Source organism: Schistocerca piceifrons, chromosome 2, assembly GCF_021461385.2.
Source record: "Schistocerca piceifrons isolate TAMUIC-IGC-003096 chromosome 2, iqSchPice1.1, whole genome shotgun sequence".
Taxonomy (NCBI): domain Eukaryota; kingdom Metazoa; phylum Arthropoda; class Insecta; order Orthoptera; family Acrididae; genus Schistocerca; species Schistocerca piceifrons.
Window position 1 is genome coordinate 703,103,786 of NC_060139.1, and position 24,511 is coordinate 703,128,296.

General features: G+C 40.9%; 1 protein-coding gene across 1 annotated transcript in view; it reads right to left on the reverse strand.

Annotated features, from left to right (window-relative positions):
• LOC124775762 (glycerol kinase-like) overlaps positions 1-24,511 on the reverse strand; it is a 277,797-nt gene that overhangs the window by 192,804 nt on the left and 60,482 nt on the right. Inside the window, exon 4 of the mRNA XM_047250592.1 lies at positions 9,404-9,621. Within this exon, the coding sequence (XP_047106548.1) occupies positions 9,404-9,621 (218 nt within the window). The remainder of the gene's footprint in view (positions 1-9,403; positions 9,622-24,511) is intronic.

Consider the following 24,511-nt stretch of genomic DNA (forward strand, 5'->3'; position numbering starts at 1 on the left):
TCATTGTGTTTGATAGAAATACAGTCTTCCTATGCTCTCGGTTGCCCTGTTTCCCTTTTCACAATATTCCAAATTCTTTTAATTTTATTATCAGATGTGCTAATCTCAGACATAATGGACATACTTCTGGGCTTTTTAATAACTTTTCTGAATACAGTGCAGTAGTTTTTATAATGTTTCACTGTTCCAGGATCATTACTCCTCCTAGCTATAAGATACATTTCCCTTGTCTGTTTACAAGATTTTTTATCCCTTTAGTAAGCCATGGCTTTTTACATGGTTTCCTACAATTATATTTCACTGTTTTCTTAGAGGAAACTGTTTTCAAACATACTCACAAAGGTGTCATGAAATAGGTTAAATTTTAAATTGGCATCATGTTCCCTGTATACCTCATCCCAGTCTAACTGTTGCAAGCTTTTCCTCATCATCATCATCTTGGACAGTTTCCAGCCACTGGCTGGGTCTGTCGGGAACACAAGCCTCTCCATCGTGTTCTGTCTTTCCACCATTCCCCCTCTTCCACCTTCGTCCAGTTCTCTCCTCTTCTCATCACACATTCCTTCACTCCCTTCACCCATCTATCTCTTGGTCTTCCTCTGGGCCTCTTCCCCTCCAGTTGCAGATCAAACATCCTCTTTGGAATTCTTCCCTCATCCATTCTCTTCATGTGTCCATACCACTGCAGTCTTGATTTTTCTATCCTGTCCTGTACTGGTTCCTCCTTTAGTCTTTCCCTCACATACAAATTTCGCAATCTGTCTCGTCTTGTTACACCCAACCTGCTCCTCTGGAACTTCATTTCACTAGCCTGTATTCTACTTTTGTCGCTTTTGTGCATTACCCATGTCTCACTTCCATATGTCAATATGGGGACAAAGTAGGTTCGGTATATAATTCCCTTGGATTTCTGTGGCACCTCCTTGCTCCAAATAAGCCCCCTAATGCATTTGTAGAACTGCCCTGCTTTTCTGCACCTTTCATTTATTTCCATTGCGTTTCCCCCCTTACTTTCAATCACACTTCCCAGGTACTTGAAGTTCTCTACCACTTGTAGTTTTTCCCCTCCACAAGTTATATCCACATTTGGCCTATTCTTCTTCCTTGTTGTGACGATTATTTCACTTTTCTTTGCAGAGAAATGCATTCCATATTGTGCTGCCGTTGCCTCCCATGCATCTAACTGCTCTTGCACCTCCTTCACGCAATTTCCCCATAACATCAGGTCATAGGCAAAAAGCACTGCTTTCATTTTATGATCTCCAATTGCATCTGATACTTGCTGTAGGATTTCATCCATAACAATAATAAACAATAAAGGCGAAAGTGCACTTCCCTGTCGCAGCCCATTTTCCAGCTTGAACCATGCAGTACGTTCCCTCCCCACTTTCACACAACTCTCACTTCCCTCATACATTTTTCTGACTTTTCGTGTAATCTCTTCATCTATCCCTTTTGCGTTCAGCACATCCCAGAGCTTGTCCCTACAGATACTGTCATACGCCTTCTCAATATCCAAAAAGGCCATGATTAAGTCCTTCCCGTACTCATAGTGCCTTTCCTGCAGTTGCCTTACCGCAAATATGAGGTCCGTTGTTGATCTTCCCGGTCTGAAACCGTACTGCTCCTCTTGCAGTCTACTTTCAATACTGCTTCTTATTCTCTTCTCCAGCATCTTTTCATAGATTTTTCCACAGTGGCAGAGCAGGGTGATTCCTCTGTAATTCTCACATCTCCTTTTATCCCCTTTCTTGAAGATCGGGACTATAATTCCTTTCTTCCAATCCTCAGGAATTCTGTTCTCCTTCCACACCACCCTCAGCACTCTGTATAGCCTCTGGGTTCCTACTTCTCCTGCTGCTCGTATCATATCCACTGTTACTTCGTCCCAACCTGGTGCCTTGCCCCCTTTCATCCTCTTTATGGCTTCTTCCACTTCATTCCAAGTTAGATCATCAATTTCCCCACTATTATAATCGTCTGCTGCCTTAGGCTCTCCATCGCTGTTAGTTACCTGCTTGGCAGCATTCAACAGATCTTCAAAGTACTCCTTCCAAATCTTTTTGAGCTCATGCATTTCCTCCACAACTCTTCCATTATTATCCATGATCCTCAGGCACTCGCTTCTGTCGTTCCTCTTATTTCTTACCATGGTGTAAAGTACTTTTTTGTTCCCTTCACTGTCCTCTTCTAACATTCTTGTCCATTTTTCCATCCACTTCTTCTTCTCCGCCCTTACTATGGTCTGTGCCGCTTTCTTGCTTTCCTTATATTTTACCCTAGCTTCCTCTGTTCGGGTCTGGAACCATTCTCTGAAGGCTTTGTCCTTTCGAAGTACTGCCTCTTTACATATGTTGTTCCACCATGGGGTTTCCCTACTTCTCCTCTTTGTGCTAGTTCTTCCGCACACAGTCTCAGCTGCCTCAACTAGAGCCCTCTTAAAATCGCCCCATTCTTCTTCCACTGTTCTCTGATCTTCCTTTGGCAGCTTCTTCCTGATCAGTGTCTGGTACTGAGTCCTCCGTTCATCCCCTTTCAGCATCCATGTCTTCAACCTTTTCTCCTGTATATCTGTTGCCCTCCTATCTTTTTTCTCTCTCAGGGTGGCTACCAACAGCCGATGGTCGCTGTCTAAGGCCTCAGATGGTATGACCTTAACATCTGTGAGGCTGCTCATCATCTGCCTATCCACTAGTACATAGTCTACTACTGAAGTTTGGGACCAGTCCCCACTGTACCAAGTTATTTTGTGACTACTCCTCTTCTTGTACCACGAATTTGCGATCGCCAGCCCATTCCTCTTGCAGAATTCCAGCAACAATTTTCCTTCTCTATTTCGGTTCCCCCAGCCCTCTGGTCCCATTATCTCCTCGAATCCTTTCCTGTCTGTGCCAACATGTGCATTGAGGTCCCCTATTATAATCTGATTTCCTCCATTTAGCTGCTTTTGCATGTCATCTTCAAATTCCTCCTTCTCCTTTTTTGTACACCCCACCTGTGGGGCATATGCTTGGATGATTTCAATGCTTTTTCCTTTCACCCGTACTCTGGCTTTTATCATTCGATCATTGATACCTTCCACCTCCTCCTGCAGACCCTCTCTGACCACTATTGCCACTCCATTTCTTCCCCTCTCATTCCCTATCCAGTACAGTTTACATCCTTTACTTAGTGGTTTTTCACCAACTCCTCTCCACCTAGTCTCAGCAAGTCCCAAGATGTCCAATTTCCTCCTTTCCATCATTTCTACAATTTCTTCTAACTTCCCAGTTAGAGTCCTTACGTTTAAGGTGCCCAGCCGTAAACCATCTCGTAATCCTTTTCCATTGCTTGGTCGGTTTCCTTTAAATCCGTTCCGTGATCCGAGGCATGTTCCCTTTTTGAAAGCAGTTGATTTATCCACTACTGGCTTGCTAGGCCTATCGCAGCTTCACCAGAGCCCCGTTAGCCGTCACGTTTCAGGGTTCCCATAGGGCCTTCTCAGCTACCGTAGCGGTCCTGGGGCACACGAAGTCCCCGCTGTACATCGCCCCTAAAGGCAATCCCCTACTTTGTGCCGTTGCCCATCTCCCACGACTTGGACGGGGGGTTGGGCTTATGGGAGACTGCAAGCTTTTCCTAAAATTTTGAATTGTTAAATCGTTAATGGAGTGCACTATTTTGGAGGACTGTTTTGCATTACTGTATGGAGCTATATCATATACTGTAACTAGCAGTGCATCATGATCAGACAGACCATTCATAACAGGGAAAGTTTTTATTTGATTAAATTTATCTTGGTCTATGAAAATGTTATCTATCAGTGTGCTGCTTTCTTGTACCACCTGAGTAGGAAAATCAATAACTGATGTCAAATTGAAAGAACCAAGTCAAGTTCAAGCTTTCTATCGGACTCTTTCAGAAAATCTATGTTGGAAACCCCACAAACAATAATTTGCTTTCCTTTGTCTGATAGGAGCAGAACAAAGAATCCAAGTTTTTCAAAAATAGCTGGACATTTTCCAATGGGGACCTATACACAGCTACAATTATAAAAGTGCCATTATTTAGTTTAAGCTCACATGCACATGCTTCTGTATGTTGCTCTATGCAAAACTTTTTAGTTTCCAAATTTTTCACACTATGACTGATTTTAACATATATGGCAACTCCTCCTCTCTCCATAGTGTCTCTACTTACATGTGCTGAAAGCTTATATCCACCTACATTTACCATTTCCATACCTGCGACTATATGATGTCCAGACAGGCGTAGTACATCTATTCCACCACCAGTTTCAGAATCTTTTAAACAAACAAGAAGCTCATCTACTTTATTTTTTAATCCCCTGATATTCTGATGCAATATATTAACATTATTTTTCACTGTGCTTTTAAGTCAATCTTGTGACATACTAACATTATTTTTCACTGTACTGTTATGAGAATCTCGTCATATTTTCACATCTCCAGTACCTGTGTGTCTGAACTACTCATTAAGCTTAATTTCAATCAATGTAGGATCTTAGCCTAAAAATGTACTCCCATGAGTTTCAGTGCCCCCCCCCCCTAAAGATTTTGCTATCATCCCAGCCAGTTTACCCCTTTCCCTTTCCTATTGAGATGCAGGCCATGTCATGTGAAGTCCCACCTACCAATACCATCAACAGGAACCAAAACTATGCCTGACAAAGTAGCCGCCCGAAGCAGCTGATCTAGCTCCATATTGACCCTCCTGACAGAGCTGTTCAATTGGGGCCTGTCATACCACATGAAAGGAGAAACCAAGCCAACATTTGTATGGTTCATTGCAGATGCTATTTTTACGGTTCTGTAGATTCAATTTTAATAGTTTAAGGCTGTTACCTTCAATTCCATAGAATTCAACTTTTTCCAGAAGTGGTGTGTGCCCTACACAGTCAAAAGCTTTACTTAGATCACAAAAAGTGGCTTGAGAAAAACATTCATCTTCAAACACTTGATGTATGTATTTGACTACAGAGTCTAGAGCATCAAACGTTGCCAAATTTTAAAAAAGAATGTTATGATTCACTAATTATTCCTAGATTTTCAAAGTAAACTTATAAGTGTTGGTAAATTACACATTCCAATACTTTAGAAAAAGCTGGGACTATAGAAATTGGCCTGTAACTTGAAGATGAGTCAGTATCTCCTTTTTTATGTATTAGAACTACCCTAGACACTTCTAGCTCATCAGGAAAATAGCCTTCAATATGCATTTGTTTACACAATTTGTTAAGGGATACATAGTAAAATCTATTACTTTTGTGGCACCGATGAAATCGACACCAACATCGATGCATACATCTTTGAACTAAGCTAAGATTATCTTTGGCCATGTCCAGTTCTCTGTGAGCCTTGCTTGTGTTTGGGTGAATAAATGAACTACTGCTAAATGAGTTGTTGTTTGGTGTAACTAACCCGAACTCCACCCTCACCAGGTGACCCCGAATTGTAACGTCTTCCGTTTTCGCCATTTTACTGTGTCCACGACCTCCGCATCAGTTATTTTCACGCGTACTACATCAACACAGCATTCAAACAATGACACCCACCAGGACTGCAACATGATGCCTCTCACTCGACGATTATGCCGATTTCGCTGGACATATTAGATCTGCAACAATAAGTGAGGTTAGGAGTGTGCATGACTCCAGCTATCAAATGCCTTTGTTCCCACCATGTGTGCCCTCCCTCATTGACTCTGCAGTTACCTCTTATGGTTCTTCGTGCAGTGCGGGATCAATGCCGATTTCTGCAAATGCTTTGTTGGACAATCTACCACCGCCAGGACAATGATTTACCATGCCGCAATCTGTGCAGTACCACGCGGATACCTGCCATGTGGCCGGAACTGCTTCATTCACAGGTCAACCTCCTCAGCATCCGGCCACAACGGCGCCTGCCTCGATCAGGCATCAGCCTTCCTATTTCAATACCTCAGCCTGCAACGGGAACAATAACTTGTTATCTGTGCCTGACCTCCACCTCTGTCACACTTTTATGCCCCAGTGTTTTGTGCCACGACATTCACCTTATCCACACACCGTTTTCAGTGGAGTGACTATGAACAGTGAACACTCACACATTCTGTCCAACTTTCGACATCATTTCCCACACTGTGCTTCTGTACAGCCCGCACCTCCACAGCCTCCCTGCAACACAGGTCGCCCCAGCTCTGATCATATTTCAAGCTTTCCGCGGACTAATACGCGTTCTCAAACTTTGAACTTTTTCTCACCTGTTGCCCTGCGCCGGCTCCAGTCGAGCTTCCACTACCATTCTCGGCACATCTCGGTGCCTCATCCACATCGGTCCTCCGCGACGTGTCAATCCAAAAACACCCACAACGTGTTGAGCTTCCGCAACCTCAATCAACACATTACAGTATCTCACCCGCGTCGGCCTTCCGCGTCATGACGGATTGCGTGCAACCACAACGTGTCACCTTCACGCTGCCACCCAAACAGCTGTCATTGCCACATCCCTGGAGGCACACTCTCCTGGAATACTACAGCAACAACAGCTCGTTTCAGGCAGTGCCCCATCAAACTCAACTAAACCTGTTCTTCCGAAGATTCTACAACGTTTACCGACGCTGCCGCCATTTAATCCCGACAGAGCTACAACCTGGTTCAAAATTGTAGACGAAGTGTTCGACCATTACAAACTCGACGAGTCAACCAGGTTTCTGTGCCTCATCACCCACCTGCACGACCAGGAGGACTTGATTGCTGACCTGGTCGACACTCTGGACTCATCTACCTGCTACACTCTAGCCAAAAAGACAGTTCTAAGTCAGCCTGCACGCTCAACTGAGGCAGCAGTATGGCAAGTGCTCCACGTCGAGCAACTAGCCAACGACAAACCTTCCCAGCTCTGGAGATGGCTACATGCCCTGGTCAGCGCCAATCTACTCTCTGACACAGCTCTTCTCGCCATCTGGCCAGATAAACTATCTCCTCACATCCACTTTGCTCTGGCTCAGAGGTCTCCCGAACCTGTCGAGCAAAGAATGACAATTGCTGACAAGCTACACGATGCATCACTGTTCTATTTCACCAGCCACTGCCTACTTGACAAGTCTCAGGTACAGGCTCATCATCCTGTGGCCAGACGCAGCTGGAGCTGCACTGTGCCGACCGTTCCGCTCGCTCTGGGAAGCAGTAAACAAGCTACTGGGACGTCACCGGCTCTGCCCATGGCCACGCCCCCTCCTGCAACCGAGCCTACTGTGGCCACCGAACCTTGGCCACCGCCACTGGCAACGAACGTTCCACAGGAAATGCAACCGCACTACCCGTACTGTTACTTCCACACTCGGTTTGTTGAGGCGGCACGGAACTGCAGACCACCCTGCTACTTCCCAAACGCCAGTCGCAGGTAGGTCCAGGTGCCACCTCCTGCGCACAAGATGACAGGCACCCCCCCAGTCCTCCATTCTCTCTGGGAACGACCGGATAATTGCAGACAACTTTACATTAAAGACATTTTGTCGGAATACCTTTTCCTAGTGGACACAGGCGCCGATGTTTTGCTGCTGCCTACATCCTTAGCATCATCGAACATCTGCCCACATCATACTTCACTGCAGGCCGTGAATTCAACTAAACTACAATGCTCGGGTTCAACTCCCACGTTGTCTCACTCTCCGCAAACTGCAAACTCGAGTGGAATTCTTTAGTGTATGAAATTGATGAACCTATACTAGGCAATGACTTCTTGTGACACCACAAACACCATGTTTCATCACCCATTCAAGACTCACTTCCCCTGTGCTCTGTTGACCAACCCACATGACACATTGGTCCGGGCTCATCTCATCCGTACATGCTCGTCTCTGTTGATGACGTTACAAGAAACAATGTACAAGTGTCTTGTCGAGCTTGAAAACTTCGCTCGCCATGCAAGGAAAACTTTGAGTTCTCCCTCTGGCTCCACAAAACTCAGCTCCAGCTCTCGGATGCAGCAAAGGAATTAAAGACACTACAGCAAGGACAAAGCAAGGTCAGTAAGTGCGCCGAATCTGCTTGCAGTCTCAGCAATCGAGCCTCCGTGTGTTTACCTCCTGCTACCCCTCACAACTGTGCTATCAAGACTGCCATAACATGTACTGACAGCTTCGCAGAGCCACACCCTCCTAACATGGCAGCGTTTGACACTCAGCCGGACACAAGTGCCCATCTGCGCCGAGCGTCACATGTTCCCGAACTGACGGCTCCTACCCCGACCCTTGCGGACAGCACCTCAAACTATGCAACTTTGGCTTCTGCGCGCCGCCATGTAACCGCCACTGACAACACAAACAGTGCACTCGTGCCAAGCGTTTCACCTGCAACCATGCTGCCACAGGCCACACCCTCGACAATGGACTCACTAATGGCTCACGAGCTCTACCGAGCTCACCCGACCATGGTGCCACTGCTTTGGGCTAGCGGCCATCTTGTCGCATTGACTCCTGGGTCACTTTGCTGCCTCAGCTCCCGTTGGATCCGCCGAGTGGCTCCGAACAACACGACCATGCCTCGCCTGCCTCGCCCGCCACACATTGTAAACAAACTGCCTCCCGCGCCGCCGGCAACATTTCCGTCGTCACCAACGGCACGGTTCACAAGCTTCACCTCATGCCAGGTCCCCCAATCTCCAGTAAACCACATCGACTTTGTACCGAGGAAATTAGATTATGAAATGAGATACTTAAAGCAGTAAATGAGTTTTGTCATTTGGGCAGAAAAATAATTGGAGAAGACCAAATGTAGACTGGCAGTGGTAAGAAAAGTGTTTCCAAGGAAATGAAATTTCTTAAAATTGAGTATAGATGTAAGTGTTAGGAAGTCTTTTCTGAAAGTATTTGTATGGTGTGTAGCCATGTGTGGAAGTGAAACATGGACAATAAACAGTGTAGACCAGAAGAGAATAGAAGCTTCTGGAATATGGTGCTACAGAAGAATGCTGAGTATTAGATGGGTACATCACATAAAAACCGAGAAGTTTTAAAAAGAATTGAGGAGAAATTTGTGACACAACCTGATTGGAAGATGGGATCAGTTGATAGGTCACATTCTGAGATATCAAGGGATAGCAAATTTAGTATTGTAGGGAAGTGTGGGGGCTAAAAACCTTAGAGGGAGACAGTAACCAGATCCAGAAGGTTGTAAATTGCAGTAGTTATCTGGAGACAAAGCGGCTTGCACAGCATAGAATAGATTTGCACTGAATACTGCAGTAACAACAACAACAAGAACAACACTCAAAATATATGGCTACAGGTGCTGTATGTTGAACCTAAAGCTTAAAATATTCCTACAAAGATGTATTCCCATAAAAACTCTGAACTTGATACTTTAAAAACAAACTTTGTCAGCAATATTAATTAATCTGATTCATATGAATTACAAACATACCCATATAAGCCAAGTGTCCACAGTACCAAACATACATGACTTATCATCAACAGCCTTTCTTACTGGAGGAACATGGTCCATCATCCACTTTAGTTTCAGAGCACTGAAATATGTGCTTACTGGTAGACCACAGTAGGGTTTGAAGTAATCTTGATTCCTCTCTGGAACACCTTTTAGCAGCTCATCAACAGTATCTGTATTTCTTACATCCAACCAAACTAGAAAACACAGAAAATATGGAATCATATTTTCTAAATATGTTTTAATTTTTAGTCCTTAATCATTCATTCACTCAGACATGATTACATACACAATATTCTGCAAATACCATCATGGTGCAGAGCCTGAAATGATTTAAAATGATTCAATGAATTAACCAAGACAACCCCACTTTTAAAAATTAATTCCTTGGTCTGTGTGAACAACTGAAGGGGTCAATGGAAGAAAGACTGCATTTTGTGTTACTGTGGGTTCTATGTTTAACCAACTCAAAGATAAGAACAAACACCCTAAGAAAAAGAAGCTTATATAACAGACAGCATTTTGTAGCAGTTCATACGGAACTATTTGTCACTAGCATGTGGTGCATTCAAAAACACAGCAGATAAAGTGATCAGACCAACCCTTACTAAAATGAGGGTTAGCATTATTTTTCATTGACCCCTTCAGGTAATTGCCACAAAGCTGCAATATTCTATTTAAGTTTAGAGAAAAAAGACAATAATATGACAAGAGTTTTCATAAATTAGTTCACTTGACAGATACAGGAGTACCACTAAATCAGGACAACTTGAAATAATTGACTCAACAGATATATATATGCCCTTACCATGGTAGTCATACACAAAACTACCATATGGGAACAAGCAGTGCTGATATCTGGTTGTATCTTCTGTACATTTCAGAGTAAACTGGCAGTTGATGTTGAGAGAACATAGCTTGTATTAATATATATTTTTTGCATGACATTGAGACATAATTTAGCTGATAAATTGCAATGGCAGTGGTAGATCGAAGTCCCCAGAGCCATAAAGCATCAAGGGAGCCAGAGGATGGAATGAATTTCTAATAGCAGGTTCAAACCAAAATGATTAGACAACGATTACAAGGTAATTACTATATACCAAAAACAGAATAAGACATTGACATTGTACAAGTTATTGTCTTCTTGCTGCAGCCATCGGAAGAGTGATGTTGAGCACCACATGTGAAAAGCTTCATGAAAAGTGGCATATACGTACATATGGAATTACATTACATGAAACATATTGCACAAAGCCACAGAGGAATCACAGTTATGTATAAGTCGGTTATGGATGGAAATGTTATTTACAAGATTTACATACATCAAAACAAGTTTTATATCACCCCAGTTCCCAGAACCCCTGAAGATAGACATTGGCTGTGGGTATTTTATCCCAGACACAGTCCCTTTGACTGTTCAGAGATGTCACTAAACACACCCAAAGATGTAAACAACCATGCATGAACAATGCCTGTTAGGCAGAGGGGGTACAACAGCCAATCAGTTCCAGTCATTCCACCAGGAAGGAGGTACATGGCTCGTGTCGTCTGTAGTTCAACCATGCCTAGACAGTCAATACCACAGTTTGATCGCATCCACATTGTTACTTTGTGCCAGGAAGGGCCCTCAACAAAGGAAGTGTCCAGGCACCTCAGAGTGAACCAAAGCGATATTGTTCAGAGATGGAGGAGCTACAGAGAGACAGGAACTGTTGATGACATGCCTCCCTCAGGCTGCCCAAGGGTTACTACTGCAGTGGATGATCACTACCTATGGATTATGGCTCAGAGGAACCCTGACAGCAAGACCACCATGTTGAATAATGCTTTTCATGCAGCCACAGGACGTCACGTTATGACTCAAACTGTGCACAATAAGCTGCATGATGTGCAACTTCACTCCCGTCATCCATGGCAAGGTCCATCTTTGCAACCACGACACCATGCAGCATGGTAGAGATGGGCCCAACAATATGCCGAATGGACTGCTCAGAATTGGCATCACATTCTCTTCACCGATGAGTGTTGCATATACCTTCAACCAACAATCATCGGAGACATGTTTGGATGCAACCTGGTCAAGCTGAACTCCTTGGACTCACTGTCCGGCAAGTGCAGCAAGGTGGAGGTTCACTGCTGTTTTGGGGAGGCATTATGTGGAGTCAACGTACGTGGCTGGTGGTCATGGAAGAGCTGTGATGGCTGCACATGAATGCCATCCTCTGACCAATAGCACAAACATATCAGCAGCATACTGGTGAGGCATTCATCTTCATGGACAACAATTCGCGTCCCCATCGTGCACATCTTGTGAATGACTTACTTCAGGATAATGACATCGCTCGACTAGAGTGTTCTCCAGACATAAATCCTATCAAACATGCCTGGGATAGATTGAAAAGGGCTTTTTATGGACGACGTGACCCACCAACCACTCTGAGGGATCTATGCCAAATTGCCATTGAGGAGTGGGACAATCTGGACCAACAGTGCCTTGATGAACTTGTGGATAGTATGCCACAATGAATATAGGCATGCATCAGTGCAAGAGGACATGCTACTGGGCATTAGAGGTACTGGTGTGTACAGAAATCTGGACCACCACCTCTGAAGGTCTTGCTGTGTGGTAGTACAATATGCAATAAATTGTTTTCATGAGCAATAAATAGGGTGTAAATGATGTTTATGTTGATCTCTATTCCAGTTTTCTGTACAGGTTCCAGAACTCTTGAAACCGAGGTGATACAAAACTTTTTTTTTATGTGTATATAACACAAGTGAGTTAAATTTATGGAATATTGAGAATGACTGCTGAAGATAGCTTTGGCAATAATCTGTACAAATGCTATGTTTGATCCAATTTTGAAATGTTATTATCAGACCCTGATGAACACTTCTGTGAGTTGGGACAATATGGAATAAAATTAACTGCTCTCAGTTATGACTTGGATGATGGATTTCATTTCTATACACTAATTACACCACTATATGAAACAATGAAAAATCCAGGATGGAATAATAACAGTATTATGAAAAGGATATATTGATATTCACCATATAGAGGTATCTAAACATGTGAGCTTTATCTGCCAAAAAGTTTTCTTCTGACGGAGACACACACACACACACACACTCACACACAAACATGCACACACACACACAAACATATGCAGACACACACATTCATGTAAGTAAAACTCACACATACTTGATCACTGTCTCTGGCCTCTGATCTGGGCTCAATGGTGGGATTTTGGGTCATAAAAGGCAAGCTGCAAATGGATACTAGTAGCCATAGTCCAGCTACTAATTGTCCATGACTTGACTGTCAGTACGATACATACATACTTGCATGTAGTCAACACCCTGGTTTTCTACTAACTTATACTGGCATGTACAGCATGTTTGCATGATTTTATTCCCTGCCAGCAGCCTCATGTGGAGTCAGAGGACAGGAGGATGTGCATACTGAGAACTGTGAGGTGAATGCTCACACACCCTACTTCTGTGAGCCCTTACACCACCTATCCAATCAAATAAGAGTTATTAGAGTAGTTACTTAAGGACAATAACTCTACCTGTTCTAATATCATGGGAAAAGTGTGATATGCTCAAACACCTGAATTGTTGCTCTTCATTCTTAGCATGTGGCAAATCAGTTACAATGTCACCAGCAGTAACGGTTTAAGGTTCAAGAGACTTTGACGGCTTTAATTTGAAAATACCAAAAGTGCTCAAATATAACGAATGAAAGTTGTTGATAATCCAACTGAAAGTTTGAAGATAATAGTACATTGTATAGCTTGCTGACATCAGGCAGTTCTGTTAAAAAGATGCTGAAGTCTACAAAGTATAATATTTTGACAGTGTACGTTGCTACCATCCTCTGGTGATACCTGTAGAATGAGCATCCTTTGCTACATCATGTGCCCTGTATAATCTTACCATTCCCCATCCCTTCCCTTACTACCTGGCTGCATGTCGTATTCGATAATTGGATAGATGGAAAAGGGGGGGGGGGGAGCTTAGCTGAAGCCACATCAGCTGAGAGTGACCACCTTGCAGACACACTGAGGAACAGGAGACTGAACCCAGCATTCAGCAAATGCATCTCTCACCACTCTAACCAATGTGGCATGTGTTCAAGCAGTGTGTGAAGGGGTGGGAAGCGGTATAAGTATATAGGAGGCAGAATGTAGCAAAGACAAACATTCCACAGGTATCACTTGAAGGTGACAGCAAGGTACACTGTCAAAATATCATGTTACGTAAGCAACGGAATCCAACTGGACTCCTGAGAGCAATAAAAATATTACCACTACTTTTTATCACTTACACTCACTGGCTGAAATAAATAGGTATTATTATGGAATACAACAGAAATGGGAGTTAGAGATTATTTGCATTCTGATTATAAGGTGCCATGGGATATTTGTGGTAAATAGAAAAAGTCACTAGACATTTCCCAGTTTTCTACACCCACCAGAAGACTGGTGTCATGTATCTGTTTGGTAAAGGATGAGTAAGATTTTTTGCACCTGAAAGTCAGATCAGACATGGCTGACCTTCGGTGACCCGCAGATCTGATTCTCATATGATACATATTATGGGCATACCTATCATTTGGTTACGGGTGAGACAAAAGTAAGAAAACTATATAAGTAGTAGGAATTAAAAAATATTTAGTAATTTAAGTTATTAACTAATTTTACTTCAGCAATAACCTGTGAGGATCTGATTAAGATTTTGGTTTCAAACTTATTTCATACTTCTAGAACCCTCTTTCTATGCACACTTATCATACAAAGGCTGACAAGACAGTTTTTGTTATTGTCGAAAGTCTTGACCCTTCATAACCAATCCTTGACCCTTTGTAGCATACTGAATTATCTTTCATTGGTGCATGTTGTGCAGGGCTGCTCAGGTGAAATGTGAAGCACCTATTTTATGGCTGGTAAAACAGTTGTGTTTCTTTAGCTAGCACAACAAACTCCATTTCCTTCAGTTTCCTCGGTCCCACATATTGTTGTTCCCATGTATTGTACCACTGTTCAGTCTCATCAAGAACTATAAGAAGGTTCTATTTTTCTCAAAAAGTATTGATACAACACCTGAAGCATTATGCAAGGGTTCAATGTAAGCAATGAGTACGCAGGTAAATTATCCTCAGAAAAACATTGCACTAGAGACATAATTAAAGAATCTAGGTAGGGGATCATTATAGATCTCTTCCAAAACTTGCTAGCAGTGTGTGCTGGAGGATTTGCATAATGTATCAGCTGATTTGTGATTCATGGCATTCTAAAATCAATCCCAGGATTGTTGGTGATTGTCTCTGCTTTGGTTATTAAATTCACACTTTGAACATCAGCACTTTCATGATGTTTCCTCAAAGTGTCAGTTATTTCTCTGATGTGATTTGCACACTGAAACATGTCCATACTTGTGGACTGTAGAGCATTTGCCACTGGTTACAACAGTGCAGAATATTTTACTTAATGCAAATATCAACAATAAATTCAGAATTTTTAGTGGCACAATGCAACTGAAAAGCAGATTTTCTGGTCATACTGTTGCCACCTTTATACAGTGCCAAAAGTGTCATGACCATCTGAGCATAACTGTCTTTAAAAATACTGATACTTCTATATTTCAGGGACCATCCAGTTTCACAGAGGATTGGAAGATTAGGTCTGCATTTTCAATGAAAAGCCAACTCTTGAAAGAAATTTATGGTTTCTTTTACTGTGGTAACTGCATATCATGCTACCAGTTTGTGGTTAGCGGAGTGAAAAAACAGCACTTTTTTATACTTCTCTTGTATATTTTTCTGAACACCACCATCCTTTTCTGGCATAATCAAACATTCATCATACCCTCGTTCTACGCAATTTTCGGGATCCAGACTTGTGTTAGCTATAAAATCATTGATGGCAGAGGCTATAGATTTAGCATCCATGGCAATCAATTCCAAAAAACCAAGAAACTCTTCATGAACCACAATCTTTTCCTCATCAAAAAACCTAAAACGAATGAAAAGTTGCTCTTTTCCTGATATGTCACGGCTCTTGTCTCCAAGATACTGTGAGGGTACAGAACTTTCCAGATATTTTGTAGCCAAATTTTGTAAATAAGTAATTTCATTGGATGGAAGTGAAATCTCATACTAATTTTGAGTATAAATGTACAAGTTTTATTATTAGAATTAGATGTATTATTGTTATCCAGATTAATCGTTCAGAATATAAAGTTTTAAATTATTAGTATGTAAGAAGATTTATTAGGGGACAAGTCCCCCTTTGTGCATTTTATTATTTGCATGAGGTATTCTGCCTGGTCTCCATGCCAGTCCAAGAGTATTGAAGTTATACTTGGTGTCTTGAGGGCAAAGTAGTGAAAGGTGGCAAAGAGCCTTCTGTGCCAGCCACAACATCAAGGAATACCAATGACCAGAAATTTATATCAATAATGTATACATGTATGTATTGAAAAAATACTTCTTATTCATTACCCAGAAGATCTTTTGTAACAAGATACTTATCATACTGCTGTATTTAAAGGCACAATAAAAGTCTTGAAACCTCAGAATTGCCAATTCCTGGCTTTTAGCGAACAATTAAGTTATTCTACAGACAAGAAGAATATTTAACAAGTCTTGGGTTCTTGGACTATTCCATGTTGAAGATCACAACAAGGTAAATTAAAATATAAATGAACCCTCACAGTATTATAGGCAAGTGCATTCTTTACAGCAGCAATGATATCTCTAATGACATCTCTCTGCATTAATTATTTCATGCTGAACTGTATGTGGCATTCTTTATACATTTTTCTGTGTGTTCTTTCATAATGTGGTCACCAGGTCCAATTTTAAGTTTTATAAGGCCTTCAAAAACATCTTTATGTTGTTCTTTGCCCTTGGATCTAGTCATGAGTATCACAGAACATCACAGTCGAAATTATTGAGCCTATAACTTTCTGTTGGCTTCTATTTCTTTTTGGTGGGGCAGAAAGCAACTGTACTATGATGGACATATTTTCAACAGAACATTTTTGCAAATTCATGCATGTTGTTATAGTGAGTGAAATGTCTCACCATAAACAAACCTTGTGTATTTGTTAATGTTGATAGAAATGACACACAATATATGCACATTGTGCCCTTAAATTTCTGGAAATACGCCAGCCAAGGAGCATATTCTGCCAACCAACTGTACTTAAATTTACTTTTAAATTATACAATGCCCTTAACAAAGTCATAATTCAGAGGGGGAGTTCAATAATTTTTTAAAATTTCAAGTTTTTGAGATAACATCCTGTTATAGGAACAAACTAGCCATTGACCCATATCATTATGACAGTAGATTTGATTCTGTGCACCAGAAACAAATGGCAGCATAAGCTCACTTGACACAGATGCAATGGAAACAGTTTATTTTTGAATTGGAATCATCAAATGTAGCACCAATACTATTTTAAAAAATAACTACATGAAATTTTTAAATAATCAAATAAAGTAGTTAGTAGGTAATAAAAATTTGGGAAGGTTTGTGATGAAACACAGTATTCAAAGTACAGCAAAGAATTTGAAAACAATTACTAAAAAAAATAATCTGATGAGTAAAAATGCTGAAGCAAAAATGGGTTAGAGAATAAACATTTAACCATAATCGCATGTAAGTATTACTTGCTTTCTGCCCCATAACTTCTCACACATTATTCTATTTTCCCTATTTTCCCATTGAAATGAGACATCATCTCACAGTAAAAAGTAACCTTTGTGTTATTCTGATGTATAAGCTATATTACTATAAAGTTTTGTCAAAATTTGTTCAGTATTCAGCCATCTTCATAAAATTTCACCTTTCTACTATTAACACGATTAGATCTACTTTGGTTACAAAAAGTTTTGTTGTTGACAAAAAGTAAATACACATTTAATTCAGAGTGGTTCACTTTATCTAGATCTCCTTACAAATCTTCATAAGTAGGTATAATATCCATCCACCTAATTTCCTCTAAATAATCTAAACCAAACAAAAGACTGTACATCAGTTTGTTGCTCTAAATGTAACATATTCCCCTTTTACAAACTGTATAAACTACTTCTACTTGCAATTTAACTGTAATCCAAATATGGTGCCATGAGATTTCTGGGTCCCTAGAGTCGATTCAATAAGATTCACAAGTTTATATACAATCTGGAACCACTCTTCTAATTTGTTCAGATTGTACTTCAAAATAAGTTTAAAATTAACACTATCTACTACTGTATTTGTTTGTGGCTCAAAAAAGTTTAATATTTAACAGTGATTTTGATTCCCCAACCAGCTCATGTATTGATATGGAGGACAGATCAGAGATACTCAGTCAGCTTGTCCTAGGGGGTGCCACTGCAGCTGCAGGCATGTCATGTGTTACTGTCAACTGATGTAAGGGTGCCTGTATATGTATATGCCACAGCCCCATGATTGTCAGTTAGTTAGTTAGTTCTCATTATTCTACAAAGTCTTCAATATGCACCTTTAATAGCAGAGTGATTGACCTTGCCTAACATGTTTTCAATAGAAATTGGTCCCTGGACTGTATGTGCATACTTATGATGATTCCACTAGGTTTTTTCTTTTTTTTTCATTAAAACATGTCTACCTGTTTATGTTCTTATCTACGCACAGTCTAGGTTCTTTCTCTGTAAAATGTAAATACCTTTTGCTTTCAAATATTTTGTTTCTCTTGTAGGAGAATACGAGTAGGAAAAAATACCAGTATCTTATGTAACTTTTCAGAGTGCCATTAAAACAAAACAAACAACACAATAAAGATTAAGAAGACCCAAAATCACAAAATTCATTTTTATACTGGAGTGAACTCAGTCAGAATAGGCTATAACTTCTAATACTAGCAGACACTGCTATTGTCCCTTGTCCCTGTGCATGTGCAGCATGCAGCACACTTGGAAATTTAGAACTCCACCCTGTCACAATCTATTGATCATTGATGTCATAGACACACTCATGTCGTAGCTGGCCACTGATTTACATGCAAGTATGAAAGGTGCCGCGCTTCGAGTAGTCAATTATCACCAGTAAGTTGCTCATGTGAAACCATTTAAAACTGGCTTTAGTGTGGTATGGTGGCTGTGCTAGCTGTTGGGTGACATAACAAGCCACCAGCCAATAAGTGCTCACTAGCTGATGTTTCCTTGATTCTGACAGAGCATATTCTTTGAGACTCAGTGTTTGAGTTTAAAAGGCTGACGATCAGTACTGTTGCTGAATACAGTACATTGGAAATACATGCAAAAAGATGAGACTGCATTATATGTGGCTCAAGGAAAGGTGTCATCTGGGTCCCTTTGCCACATATTGGCTCATTTTGGAATACTTTGTGCTGACTGTCCTGCTTTTCCATTGCTGCCGTTAACTAGCAGTATTTGTAATATAATTGTGAAGTGAAGCTAAACATTGCAAGTTGTGTTGGCCGATTGTAGGTTGCACCTGCATTTCCCCTCACATCTCCCCTCTCTGCAACAGCCAAAAATATTCCCTTAAGTCCGCCACTACCATATCTCTTTGCACCACTTACAACTTATTCAGTCACATCAAATACCACAGGAAAAAAATGAAAAGAAGTCAAGTGAGACATCAAGTAAGACTTAGAATTTAAACAAACTTTTCTAGGAAGACATGTAAAATAGGGGAATTTTTAGCACTGATCTTACGAGTGTTTCACAGTGGATACAAATTTATGGTGTAGAATAGTTAAGAACATAAAACTGGAGAACGTAAAATTGAAGTTCCACTGTATATCCCTACAAGGTGCAGCTTGCAGCCATATGGGTTTTAAGAGGAATGAGCATGTGGTGTGGATGTTGAAATAAAATACAATCTCTCTCATCAACTCACAAAAAATCAAAATTCAAAACTGTTCACAAGTTCTACATCAACTTGGAGCCCCCACATGCTACTGCACAAAAGATTTACCTACACATTAAACAGCACCAGCACATCAATGGACCCCCATAAATGTGGTTTGACTTACAAGTTTGGTTATGTTTTGTCTATGGGGAACCAACTCAAATTCCTCAGAATGTACCCAGTGTTCCACAAAAGTATTTAATATAAATACAGGAGGATTTGCTATGCAAAAATCACATATGCATTCACATAAATTTTAAATGTCACAAATCTGAATTCATTTCCCATTCCAACATAGAAAAATTGAAAGCCACAGTTCACAATAAATTATTTTCAGAGCCTGATTGAGTTTCTTCAGTTCTTGGAGGTGGTTGAATAAATCACAATTAAATGTGTGAGTTATGTTTAGATAGCCATTAAAGTTCCGCAGTATCTCAAACTATAAATTCCACAATGGCTACACACTGGAACCTCCTAAAGTGTGGCTTGTATCACACACAACCTGAAAAATAACAAGTCCCTCAGATGCTGAAAGATTTTTGTGTCTGAAAGTAGGAACTCTGAATAATTCACACACATGAAAAACATTCTTGAAACATAGACTAACACAGCATGACCACCTCCAATGGTGTCAGAACCTAGACTCACTTGCAAACTAGTGCTGTTCACCCAGGAAACCTTGGTCAAGCACCACTGGAGTCAGTTAAACTACTGAACGTGAAAATTGCTGAAATTCCTTTTACACACATATTATAAATTAAATCACATCGAAATTTTCTGAGTAATATTATGCTATTATCAGCTTTCTTTTAGCTGCCATAGTTTATGTATTAACAATAATTCCTATGGTTTTTCACTATCTTTGGGTTTATAAGAGTAAATATTAACGAACAATTTAAATTAGCCTATACATTAAATAATTTCCTACATCTCTAAAGTGTACAGTACTGCCACTACTTTTAATGTTTCTCTACTATTTTCTTACTAAAAGGTGTTTTTAATTGCATGAAATCCACTTTTTGGTCTCTCATTTAAATATGTGAATAATTTCAGTAAATCTACTATCAAAAACCAACACAGTTCTACAACATGTATCTGTAGACCCCTTGTTTGTTGCAGTCACATAATGCATTGCCGAGATATTCACTTTTACAATTTAGGAATTATTTATAACATTTAACTTACAACATATTTTAAGCTAACGTCGATACCGAAGGCACGTCTTCACAAGCATTATCATCCAGCTGTTCAGCTTCAAATGAGCTTATTGGCTCTTCAGTGAGACATATGGTTCAATATTTATTAATTTTAGGGTGAGTTTTAATTTTGCACTGAGTGCAAAAAGCAGCCATGAGAAACAGAAACGAGCAGTCACTGTGCTGCCCAACAGACGGGTTTTCCTGGTCATGCGGCCAGGTTAGCAGCAGGTGGAAGTCCAGAGGGAGAAGCAATTACCATGAAAGCTGACAATGGCTTCTCGCAGATACATGTAGAGAAGGTTGAACACACAAACAAAACAAAACAAAACAAAATTTTGATGAACATAACATAGTGAGAATTGGTATGGACTTAACTGCAAAAGGACATAAAAAAATAGATAAATGACTCAAAATGTATGGGCGAAATAATTTCTCCTAAGGAAAAAAAACTACTAATGGTTACAAAACCACATACATCTACTTTAAGAGCACAAACTTAAGGTTTACAAGGAGAATATGCCTGTGGGGCCTGTGGTTAGTAGTACTAGTAGCCTCTTGAGTAGTCACTTGAAAATGTTTCAATTTCTTGACAACTCATTATCTTTGCAGTCATCAGTACACAGTAAAAAACATTTAGGAATTTGCCAAGTATATCTATGACATTCCGGTAGCTAACAACATGAAGTTCATGTTTCTGGATATTTGAATCTATATACAGGTATTCCAGTTAATAATATTAATTTAGATCATGAGGGGTAATCTAGCAGCTCAGAAGAGATTATCAAGATGTGAAATAAATGATTTTCTCAATTGGTGCCTTTGATCTTGAAATAAATAGTGTCCATAAATTATCTTTACAACTTAAGACTTTACTGCCTTAATACTAGATATTAAAAATTGGTTTCTAACATGTGATAACTCACACAATTTTCTTTTCTCAGTCATGCAAATCAATGTGTGCACCCCTAGCGGTATGGATAATGTCTAGTTGGAATTCCATTTATCTCTACATACGACTGAAGATCTCCACATTGATATGTTCAGATGCATTGTGAATGAATGCCTTCAAGTCCTGTAGATCCCTAATATCAGCTCAATAAACTAGATTCCGTACAAAACCCCCACAGGCAGAAGACTAGTGGGGTAAGGTCAGGGGATCATGGTGGCCATCAAATTGAACCATCTTGTTTAGCTGGTCAAACCTATTTAAATGATATTAATATGTGGTCAACTATGTATAACTGGAGGAAGGCAATGGCAAACCACCTCTGCTAGGACCTTGCCTAGTCAGCAGTGCAGATCTTCTGCATCGTTCCCTGTGCTCCTCGCAGTATGGGACCCCATCATCTTATATATGTATCTTTGACTGTGTCTTACATCTTTGCCCCTACATGCTGTTCCCAGTTGTTCCCAGTTCATTTCCTTGTGTGTGTAGCAAAGTGTACCAGTTCTGCTATTTAGTTGATATGTCATTGCCAGGAGATCCTATGGATAGTCTGGCTGTCTGTAATCACTGTTGCTCAATTAGCACCACCCAGGAGGCACGTGTAGGGTATTTTAAGGTTAAACCTACAGACGTGAGCAACGCTACCTCCAGAAAGCCGACTGGATGAAGTTTTCAACGGAACTGGATAAGACCATTGACTGATAACCACAGATGTTTAGTCCCATAGTGCTCAGAGCCATTTGGATAAGGCCATTCGATGGATACCTCTGTCACATAATAACTATCAATGCTTCATTGGTGCAGTAACAGCAACAGCTAAAAAGTGTATGCCAAGAGGATACCGAAAAGAATATGTTCCAGGATGGAATGAGGAAAGTGAAACACTGTACCAATACTTCCAGCAAAGTGGTGACCCAGAGATAGCTACGGAACTATTGTCCAGCTTGGACATGCCTCGGAGGCAGAAATGGGCAGAAACAGTCAAAACTATGGACTTTACCCACTCGAGCAGGAAAGCATGGAGTCTTCTGAGAAAACTGGGAGGAAGTGCACCAGCATGCAGAAAAAATTCTGAAGTAACACCAGACCAAATTGCTTCCCACATCATTACTACCTCAAGAGTACCTCCTGACAAGAAACATACAAGACATATCAGATGACAGCTTCGTGACCTGAAAAAGAAGGCATCTCCCTCATCTGAGTATACCCATCCCTTCACAGTTTCAGACATTGACTCTGGACTGAAGGACCTCAAACCTCTTAAGGCACCTGGATTCGATGGTATCCATCCAGAATTCCTGATCCATATGGGAGGAAAAGCTAAGAAATGGCTGGCAGAATTCTTCACTGACATCCTGCTGACTGGTCAACTTCCATCTGAGTTTAAAAAGGTGAAGATATTATCTGTTCTGAAACCTGGCAAACCCAGCAACAAGGTAGAAAACTATCGCCCCATTTCCCTACTCAGCTACTGCTACAAGCTTTTTGAAAGGCTAATATATAACAGAATAAGTAGCGCTATCTTAGAGAACGTTCCAGTTTATCAGGCAGGCTTCCGACCAGGGCGCAGCTGCTGCGACCAAGTATTGTCTCTCACATCCTTCATAGAGTCAGGATACCAAATGAAGCAGAAAACATCTGTGGCATTTGTTGATCTAACTGCCACCTTCGACACTGTGTGGAGGGAAGGCTTTATCTACAAATTTCTCCGCATCATACCCTGCAGAACAATGGCTCGACTGATCAACAGCATGTTAAATGATCGAAAGTTCCAGGTAATCACTGGAAGCAACATAAGTAAGGAGAGGAAGCTGAACAACGGATTGCCTCAAGGATCAGTTCTCTCACCCTTACTGTTCAACCTATATCTATCTGATCTACCTGACACTTCGTCCAGAAAATACTGCTATGCCGATGATCTGGCTCTAACAGTCAAACACCAGGAAATGAAGAAAACAGAAGAGATTTTAGCCAATGACCTGTCTGCATTAGACAATTACTTCAAAATCTGGAGACTCAGACCCAGTGTGAGTAAAACAGAAGTGTGTTGCTTCCATCTAAATAACCAGTTGGCGAACGTAAAACTGGAAGTAAGTTTCAAAGGCAGAATTCTTCGTCACAATTGGAACCCAAAATATCTTGGTGTCATCCTGGATCATACACTATGCTTCAAACAACACCTTCTTAACTTAGCTCAAAAGCTGAGGACTCGAAACAACATCCTCCATAAGCTATGCGGAACTACCTGGGGATCTTCAGCAACCACCCTGCGAACTTCAGCTCTGGGCTTGGTATACTCAAGTGCTGAGTATTGTGCACCTGTTTGGATGAATAGTCATCATACAAGGCTTGTTGATACCCAGCTGAATATGACAATGCGCATAATATCTGGCACAATCAGATCTACTCCAGTTTATTGGATTCCACTGTTAACCGGTATAATGCCTCCTGATCTACGCAGATGTACTGCCCTTATGAGAGAATTCCACAAGATCTCCAGGAATTCTAACCTACCCATGCATAGCGACCTGCCACTTTTAAATCGCAAGAGACTGAAATCACGTCATCCAACTCTGTGAGATGCTGCTGACATGGTTGCTAAGAATTTCAAACCTCTTGAAGAATGGAAAGATTGGTGGGAAGCAGTGACAGATGTGCACCTGCATAACATCTTCTCAGGTGCTAAACTTCCAAGTGGATTTGACTTACCACGCAAGACCTGGTCTACTCTCAACAGAATCCGTACCAGCCATGGGCGATGCAGGGGTGCTCTCTTTAAGTGGAAGAAGCAGCCTGATCCAGCTTGTGACTGCGGGGTTCCATACCAGACTGTTCACCACATTGTCAGTGAATGCAGGATTCGAGCCTATCACGGCGCCAAAGAGGACTTCCTGCTAGCAACTCCAGATGCAGTGCGCTGGATTGAAGGACTGGATATTCAGTTGTAAAGACAAACTTAAGTTTCTTGTGTGTCAATATGTACATATGTATATGTAATTTCATGATATGTCTGTATTAGCCA